The 9,714-nt window shown below is 41.4% G+C and overlaps 1 protein-coding gene across 1 annotated transcript; it reads left to right on the top strand.

Annotated features, from left to right (window-relative positions):
* The first annotated feature begins 1,376 nt into the window (after window positions 1–1,376).
* Window positions 1,377–4,852, top strand: C4H9orf40 (chromosome 4 C9orf40 homolog). Its single transcript, XM_056848916.1, has 2 exons — window positions 1,377–1,736; window positions 4,657–4,852. Exons 1-2 carry the CDS (start codon window positions 1,377–1,379, stop codon window positions 4,807–4,809), a joined length of 513 nt encoding a protein of 170 aa, XP_056704894.1. The 3' UTR covers window positions 4,810–4,852.
* The last annotated feature ends 4,862 nt before the right edge of the window (window positions 4,853–9,714 follow it).

Genomic DNA, 9,714 nt, shown 5'->3' with positions numbered 1-9,714 from the left:
CCAATTACAGATCCACCTAACAGTAACAGGATCTAAACCACATTTTTCCAATTTGTCAACAAGAATATTATGGGGAACCTTATCAAAAGCCTTGCTGAAATCAAGATAAACTATGTCTACAGCATTCCCCTGATCCAGCAAGATAATAACTTTCTCAGAAAAGGAGATAAGATTAGTCTGACATGACTTGTTCTTGAGAAACCCATGCTGGCTCTTGGTGATCAGATCCATCCTTTCTAAATGCTCAAGGACTGACTGTTTGATAATTTGTTCAAAAACCTTTCCCAGTAAAGAAGTCAAGCTGATGGGTCGGTAGTTACCCGGATCCTCCTTTTTCCCCTTCTTGAAGATGGGGACATCATTTCCCCACCTCCAGTCTTCTGGCACCTCACCTGTTCTCCAAAAATAATGGACAGAGGCTCAGAAATTACATCTGCAAGTTCTTTGAGTACCCTTGGATGCAATTCATTTGGCCCTGAGGACTTTGTTTCCTTTAAAGCACTGGTTCCCAACCAGGGGTCCGTGAGAACTAAATTAAGGTCCGCGAAAGAAAGTTATAAACCCATAATAAATTAATATTTTCAATTAAAAGTTCTCTATTATAAAAATATATATATTCAAATATTATTCTAAGTTTAATGTTTAACTAACAGTTATGATTAAAGTTTATTTTAAAATTCTCGGAATTTTTATTTTGAACCTTGGGGTCCCTGCACCGAACAAAAAAGTCCTAGTGGTCCCTGGTCCAAAAAAGGTTGGGAACCACTGCTTTAAAGAAACTAGCTGTTTGTGCACTACCCCAATGCCATTCCTACGCTGCAACTCCCTTCCCTCATCATGTGTTCTGTTTATGCCATGTTGAGCACAGCTTCCCTCACAAGAAAAGACTGAGGAAAAGTAGGAATTGAGGAGTTCTGCCCTCTCTTCATCTCCTGTTACAATTTCACTTTCCGGTCCCCGCAGTGAGATAAGTATGCCCAAGACTGCCGCAGTTCAGATGCGCACAGAAGCGTTTCCTGTTGTATTCAGTGGCGTTTACTTCCATGTAAGAGTGTACAGGATTGCAAAACTCTATTGCATGGGCTAAGTGGGATGGAATTTGACCGTTACGGTCATGATGTACGTACGATTGTTGGTGTAGGGGCAAACCTTTATTACCAAATCCTACGAATGCAATACATTCGGGAGTCAATACACGGAGGGTCAAGCCCTCCGGCAGAAAAATTAGAAGGGCCGCCAAACAAGGCCGGGCACGTCCAGCAGGGGTCGCCTGGAGGCGCTAGAGCCCCGCCCCCACTCAGCCCTGCCCCCGCGCCCTGAACGCGGCGCGTCCGCAGCTGCGCGAGGAGCTGCCGGGCAGCGCCAAGGCGGCCTTGATGGCTAAACGCGGCGCGGAGGCCGTGGCGTGTCGCGCGCCCTGGGAGACCTTCGCGCCTCACCCGCCCGCCAAGCGCGCGCGGGGCGAACCCGGGCCAAAGGAGCCGCCGTGCGGAAAGGCGCCCTGGGGCGGAGGCGGCTGCAAGAAACGGAAACGAGCGGGAGAGGAAGGGGAAACTCCTGCAAAGCGGCGCGGGCGTCCAGAAGGGCCGGCGCCGCCAGCATCCAGCAGCGTCTGGGAAGGGACCAGGAAGCGGCGGCAGGAGCAGCCTGGGCTGCTGCCTGGGAGCGACGAGGAGGCTGGCTCGGGAGGAGCCCCAAAGCATCCTTGGAGCCCCAAAGCATCCATGGCGGCGGAGGTATACAAAACAGCGATGGAAGGCCATTGGAGCCGCGGGGGGGCGGGAAAAAAAAGAGGGTTAGTTCTGCTCTTCCCCTTTAGGGGCGGGGTCAAAAGGACCTTTCTGCCTCCGAGGACCAGCTCATGCGTTCTATTGAAGCCCATTTGAACTGCCGCGGAATGTGGGGGTTCAGAGTAGTGATGCCAAATGTCCAGAAATAAAGTGAAATGCATGCAAGGCTAGCAAACCTTAACGAATTGTACTGCTTTAACAACAGAAAATGCATCGTTGATATCGATACAATTGCAGTATTTGAAACTATGTATGGGTTTTTAAAAGTTCTCAGTGCCTTAGCTTTCTACAAGCAACATTGAAAATATACCCAGTGCTTCAGAGAAACCCACCAGCTGATGGACTCTGTGCTACCTCAGTCCACAGACTGTAATTTTTGGTATTTAAAAAGTAGAAAAAAAATAGGAGTTAAACAGAAAACACAAGCTTTGTGTTAAACAACATGACATGTATTATTTGGTCAGAAATAAATTTAAATCCATGCAATACTAGCAAACCTTAACGAGTTGTATTGCTTTAACAACAGAAAATGCATCGTTTATATCTATGAAATTGCACCGTTTGAAAATATTTATGGATTTTAAAAGTTCTCAATGCCTTAGTTTTCTACAAGCAACATTGAAAATATACCCAGTGCTTCAGAGAAACCCACCAGCTGATGGACTCTGTGCTACCTTAGTCCATAGACTGTAATTTTTGGTATTTAAAAAGTAGAAAAAAATAGGTGTTAAACAGAAAACACAAGCTTTGTGTTAAACAACATGACATGTATTTGGTCAGGAATAAAGGCCACACAAAGGATCAGTAATGATATCTGCACAGCTAGGTGTAGTTCCAGCTAGATGCTGTCTTCCTCCTTCTGTAGCTCCTGGTTAGAGAGAGCTCAGTTCTCAATGAACCTTTGGGTTTTCCTCAAAGGCTTTGGTGCAGTTTCTGCCCCACTTCCTTCTGATCCCCCCCCCTCCAGCAAGGTAGGGCAATAAACTATTTGATACCCATGTGGGTATAAGTGTCATAGTAAAGCATTTCACTCATTCTAAAAGACAAAATATTTCTTGGAGTCTTCCCCCCCCCCAGCACTCCGCACAATATTCAACTTTTCTGTTGTTGTTTTTTCCGAACCTTCATATCTCTAGTTAGGATCTGTGTTTTCTTGCTTCCCTTTATCGGGGCAGACTGAAAGGTTATAGCCAACTATGCAGTAATCTGTTTGAAGTGTCTAGCAGCAGCAAGCCTGTTGTGGTGCTCATTATTACTTCAGGACAGCCAGTGTACAGAGTGCAACCACTGGATCTTCAGATTATGGCCTGGCAGCCATGGGAGGAGAGGGGTATTTAACTCTTCCTTTTACCCTGTTTTTCCTGCTGAAAATTTCTACCAAATACCTAACAGAGTAAATAGCAGCTTGGAGGTGGTTATCTTTAGAGGGGAAACAGGGTGAAATAAAGAATTGAATACCCTTGCTGTGTCTGGGTTTCCTTTAAAATTGTAGTCTTTACAGTTATGTAAACAAAGAAAAAAAGTTGTTATCCCAGTGGAGTATACAGCCTAAAACAGTGAATAAGGTCTCACCCAGTCTCCTGACAGCGTGCGGAGGTGTCAACTTCATGCTGTCCAGAGTCGGGAGTTGGCACCCCACCCCCAAGTCACCCCAATTGAGCCGCAGGACCTCTGTATTCGATGGATTTAGTTTCAGCTGGCTTTTCTTCAACCAACCAGTCACAGCGTCCAGTGTGTCTGGAGGAGAGTTTGGATAACCGTCAGTAGATAAAACTGGGTGCCATCTGCATACTGATGACATCCACATACTGATGACAGCCTAGCCTGAAAATCCAGACTAGCTGGGCAAGAGGACGCATGTAGATGTTGAGCAACATAGGGGAGAGAATCGCACCTTGCAGCACCCTGCACACCAGAGGATGCCGCTGTGATGTCTTCTTCCCAAGCGTCACTCTCTGTCCCCGACCATGGAGGAAGGAGCACAGCCATTGAAGGGCTGAGCCCTGAATCCCTTTGTCGGCAAGGCGGTGGCCTAAGATGTCATGGTCGGCCATGTCGAAGGCTGCTGACAAGTCTAATAATATCAGCAGCACTGACCTGCCTCGATCCATCTGTCAAAGAAGATCGTCTACAAGGGCGACCAGAGCCGTAGCTGTGCCTTGGCCTGGGCAGAAGCCTGACTGGAATTGGTCTAGAATCGAATTCTTGGCACCATCCCACCTGGGAATTGTTGAGCCCTGACTTACTAACTGTATTGATATATTAATTTTTCAACTGAAAAGTGACATATTTATTTTAAAAAGGCCAAAGTGTTCTGGAATGCAAAAATATATTTGATATTTTATGCATGATAATAGTTTAATAAAAGCATATAGGAACAAGGAGAATATTGTTAATATTGCTGTTCCTGACAGATAGAAAGGATACAAAGTATCTTATTGCTGGGAATAATTATTTCACAGGGTTTTCTATTTGTGCTATATTGAATCCACAAGAGGGAGCACAGGTTAACTCTTTCTAATATCTGTTTCTCTTTGATGTTAAGGGAAGCTATTTCTTGTGGAGTGGGGTGCATGCATGCGATGGTAAGCACGTGTTGATAAGAGTGTTTTAAACAGAGAACTATGCACATAGAAGTTGGAACTGCTTCAATGAAAATAGCAAAAAATATTTATTAGTTGCTGGTGTGATTCTCTCTCCCACATATTAGTTCCTTGTTTGGACACTGACTCTTGATTTCCATTTAGTTGCAGGACTTGTCATGAGCCTTTTTAAAACTATTATTGGGATTTAATTTGATATATGTGGGGAAAAAATTCAAGGTGTCCTATTTTACTAACCTGTTAATAACATTTTGTTTCCCTAGCATGAAGATGATGTTTGGCACTACAACTCCTTCCAGTATTGGAGGCCTCCATTACCTGCCATTGAGTTGTCTGATATTCTCAATTTAGAAAAAGAGAACATGGTAAAAACAAGACACTCTAACAGTGCTGGCCTTTCAGAAATGGAAACTTGAAAAACGACCCTTTGGCAAATGTATTTTGCAGAAGCTGGTTTCTGTTTAGGCTCTGTTATTACTTGTGAAAGTTAGCAATGTGATAATTCTGATGAAGAAAAATATGTTTTGAAGAAGAAACATCAACAGAATTCATCAGTAAGCCAAAGGCATACAGAAAGAAGAGAGAGAAGACTGCCCTTAGAGGACTGTGGGAACTTCTGAAAACAGATACATAGTGAGAAAAAGACTTTGTAGCAGAGTTGCAGAAGGGTATGTTAACATGTGGTTGAATTACATGAATGAAGTTTTGAATCTGTGTTCTTTTTGTTGCTAGGTCAGCTTAACCAAAAATACAAATCACCACTTCTATGCAAACTGAAATTTAACCAGTTTAGACTGGCAGTTATTCGCCTAAAAGAATTGCCACTGTATAACCTTTTCTGTATTATTGTTTGAGGAACCATCAGCTTCGCTTCTTTTTTTTAATGCTATTGATCAGTAGCTGCTTATGTTTGTCCCTTGGACTATGATGGATAAAGAAAGGGAATTATCCAGTGTAATGTGAAATAATGGGCACTCGTCTTAGGATCCAGTCAAGAAGCTGTTCTAGCCCTTTATAGTTTAAAGCTTTGATTGTTTCTTAGTATAATTACTCTGTAACATTTGATTTACTGTGCTAACAGTGATCGTCAGCAGGGTTGTTGTTAGCCAGTGTGGGCCTTCAGACAAAGATTACTCTCCTCCCACTGCCCAGCCCCAGCCCAGACATTAAAAAAAAGTAGTTCTCTTGGTTTCTTGGGCCCCAGGATTTTTATTAATCTAGTTCCTCCCTTCTTGGTGGCCCTGATTGTCTGAAACGTTAGCATTTATGGGTGCATGTCAACATTAGGGATTTCAAATGTCAGTCTTCATTCAAGTTGTAAACATTTCTTTGTTAATACACTTTAACTTTGTTAGTATATCTGATAAAAAAATTTAATTGAGAATTGAAATCTTTATTAGGTCTTCGTCAATCCAGCTGTGAGTTTGTACTTATTACCTTTTATTTTGATAACCTTATTTTCTGTATGTTATCTGGATAATGTGCTAGTAAACATTTTTGGAAAAAAACTTTTATAATGTTTTTGGGTTCAGTTTTAATTATGCATGAAGATACTTTCAGGTGGATATAGCCATGTTGGTCTGCAGTAGAAGAGCTAGATTCAAGACCAGTAGCACCTTAAAGACCAACAAGAGTTTTAGGGTACCAGTTTCTTTCTTAAAGACTAACGTGCTACTGGACTCTTGCCCTTTTTGACTACTGCAAACAGACTAACACGGCTACCCACTGTGGAGTTTCTTTCTTTTCAGTTTAGTACACGCTGAGGTTGGGGGACGAAATATGTCTTAGTGAGTTTTAAGAGGTTTTAATATTTTGGATGGAAGATAAAAGTTTGATAATAGTTTTTTTTCTTTCTCCCCCCCCCCCCACTCCTTTGTTAAGTTTGGATCAAGCCAGGGCCCGGACAATGAAATATGTTTTATCCCCTTTCCCCATTCTACCCTTTCTTTTTCTGTATCCCCTTATATTAAATAAATAAATAAATTTTCAAGAAGAGTTTCAGGTATAAGCTTTCTATGAGGCAGTTTTGATTCTCGAAAGCTTGTACCCTGAAAATCTTGTTGGTCTTTAAGGTGCTACTGGATTCGAATCATGCATGAGTTTATCTGCCTCATTTGAAGCTGAGGCAGATAAATGTTGAATTGCTTTCACAGAATTCAGTGAATGTCTGCACACTTTATAACTTCTTTCATGTCAGAACCCTGTGCATGCTGTAGCTGAATGGCTTGTAATAGAGAGTGAGGGTGTGTATACTAACACCCATCAGGTTGCACATTGATTTTTTTACTCTTACATATCAGCTGAGTGTACTGGGTGAATTTTGTTTCTTCCCTCTGCATGAGGGGGAAGAAAATGCCTTTCCCATTAACTTACGCCTATTTATCATCTGATTTATGAGTGAAAAATACGTGTGAGTCTCTTGTTTGTGTAAAGTGCCGTCAAGTCGCAGCCGACTTATGGCGACCCCTTTTGGGGTTTTCATGGCAAGAGACTAACAGAGGTGTTTTGCCAGTACCTTCCTCTGCACAGCAACCCTGGTATTCCTTGGGGGTCTCCCATCCAAATACTAACCAGGGCTGACCCTGCTTAACTTCTGAGATCTGACGAGATCAGGCTAGCCTGGGTCTTCCAGGTCAGGGCGTGAGTCTCTTAGATTGGTCTAAACAACAAGCCTTTTACTTGTATTTTCCTTATATGTCTATTCAGTGGAAGGTGGGAAGAGCCTTAGGAGGGAATGGTAAGGTATAGATATGACATGTGTGATAGTCAAAGTATATTTGTAAAACAAGAGATTAACTTTTCTATTGCGAACAATATTACAATCATAGTTTCTGCCCAAGTGGTCAGGAAGGTATGAGGAGTTATATTTCCAGAAGTTATAAGTCAGAAAAAATGTAGTACATGTATTATAATTTAGTTGTGAAAAGACTGGTTTGCCTGAGCTCCTTGAGTATTCATCCAAAGTGACCAGACAAGCTAGTTTTGGCCTGCCTGAGTACACAAGTTCTACATGAACAATAAAATAGTTACAAGAACATCTTTGTGTGAGTAAAGTGCCGTCAAGTCACAGCCAATTTATGGCAACTCCAGCAAGGGACTTTCAAGGCAAGTGAGAAGCAAGTGCCATTGCTTTCTTCTGCAGAGACTTCCTTAGTGGTCTTCCTTTCAAGTATTGACCCAGCTTAGCTTCTGAGATCTGATGAGATCAGGCTATAACATGCTGCCTTCCTTCCTCAAGAACGTGTTTGGAACAAGATTGATGAACATACCTTTTGCATCCTTTTGAGGCATCTGGTAACACACTTGTCATATAAAGTACTATTTATATCAGGGGTGTTAAACATGCGACCTGTGGGACAGATCCAGACCCTTTAGAGCTCTTATCTGGCCTGCGAGCCACCCTCCCCTGCTCTCAATATGAGCTTGTGAGCCACTGCGGGCTCGCCTGCTGAGGCATTCACCCACCCCACTCCCGATCTGGGCTGGCGAGGCATGGCCCAACCTGACCAAGTGACATTTATGTCACATCCAGCCCTCGTAACATGAGTTTGAAACCCTTTATATTATCTAGAAACGAATGTAGCACAAACTGCCTTGCTTGACAATTATGGAGCAACCACTAGATTCTAGGAGGCAATACAAATAAGCAATGCGTTTGAAACTTCGAAACTGTTTTCACTGGGAAGCATTTATCCTGAACTAAGCTGCTATTGAAACTTCAAGCAAGAGACATTATGAATGTTAATCATTTCCCTAATGTAGTATATAAACTTGAAATCAGATCAAGTCACATGTTCCTGATTACAAGGTTATAGTGTCTTCAGTTTAAATACAGAACAAATATTTCACTACAGTTTTCAGAGTCCATCTCTTTCCCCCTCCCTTTCAAGCTCATAAATGTAAGCGCGTGGAAATTTGAAATCACTGCTTTTCAGCATTGTTTCCATTACTTGCTAGTGCTAAGCAAACATTATCTGATTGGGAGGTAGATGGAAACTCCAGTCTGAAATCCAGTCACTGAAAGCTACAAAATGGTTATATTTTAGCCATGGGGATGAAGAAGGTAAGTGGATGAACTTTTCTACTAGTTGCAATGTTTAAATTTTTGTTACTGATATTTGGAATATCTAAAAATATACATGATTGATTAGTTGCAGTTCAGAATGTGTACTTCATGCTTCTTACAGAAATGCATTTCAGACAATCTTGTCAATATGCTATTTAGAGAGCACTGACAAAGAAGGAAAGTTTGAAAAAATATCTTTGAGTTAACAGCCCTAATTGGAATTTTATGTTCAATTTGGCAAGTCACACTACAAAATATCGCCGAAATACTTTTTTGACAAAACAGCATAATTTGAACAAATGAAGGAAATGTCTCTGGTCCTAAACATATGCTGTTAACATAAATCAATTATTGTGAGGTTTTATTATGGTTATGGATGCTCTACAGAGTATAGAATTCTCAAGAACTGGGATTATACATTTGACACATACTAAGACTTGCATTTCTAATTGTAAAATTTTAGGCAAATTAATTATGAAATTACTCTTCATTCATGCCTCTGCTAGATCTATGGTGGCTGAAAAAGTAGCATATATTCCTTACTACCTTGAAGTTTGTTGAACAAAAACAAATTTAGCACAACTTATCCTTTTGACCTAGTAAGAAATAGTCCTGTATTCAAGAACTGTTGGAAAACTGCAGGTGAATTCTGTGGATTAATTGCCCTTATGTGATGGCAAAGATAAAATACCTTCTGTCAGCTATGTAGATCAACCCTGCATATATATACAGTTTACACGAACCTGTGATGCTTCATTTGCATTTGGAAATAATCACTTGCACTCCTGAAATGATGAACATACACGTGAACTATATCTGCAATTTTTATGTGGTTACAATTTCTTGCTAGGTCATTGATCTAGTCACTATTTGAGTTTAAAAAATTTAGTTACTTGCTTTGGTTGACCAAAAAAAAAATTGGCCAGTGATTGAAGGAGTGCATTTCTATGGGTTAGATCCAAAGGTGGTGTTCTGCCACAGTAACAGCACTGGTGTTTGTAAAATGGTGTCTAGAGAGGTTTTGATTTTATTTTATATTATTTTTTGCCAATTCCCAAATTCTGCTGCAGGCTCCCAGTGCCCTTATGCTGCTCCTGAAAGGGGGAATTGGGAAAGTTTGTCTCAACAAACTTTGTTCCTAAGAGACATTGCAAATAGAGATTTTCTGCTGAAATACTGCCGGCTCTATTCTCCACCAATAGGGTTGGGTTTGTTTTTATTAACCCAAAGTAGTGTTCGGAACTGTTTGAGTGGA

Source organism: Euleptes europaea, chromosome 4, assembly GCF_029931775.1.
Source record: "Euleptes europaea isolate rEulEur1 chromosome 4, rEulEur1.hap1, whole genome shotgun sequence".
Lineage (NCBI taxonomy): Eukaryota > Metazoa > Chordata > Lepidosauria > Squamata > Sphaerodactylidae > Euleptes > Euleptes europaea.
The sequence above is the reverse complement of the archived record's forward strand: the minus strand, read 5'-3'. Positions and strand labels throughout refer to the sequence as shown.

Bases quoted from the DNA above. Each gene is read 5' to 3' on its own strand.
- C4H9orf40 (XM_056848916.1), top strand. From the start codon at position 1,377: ATGGCTAAACGCGGCGCGGAGGCCGTGGCGTGTCGCGCGCCCTGGGAG. The intron at 1,737-4,656 runs GTATACAAAACA...TTGTTTCCCTAG, and splicing joins AAGCATCCATGGCGGCGGAG to CATGAAGATGATGTTTGGCA.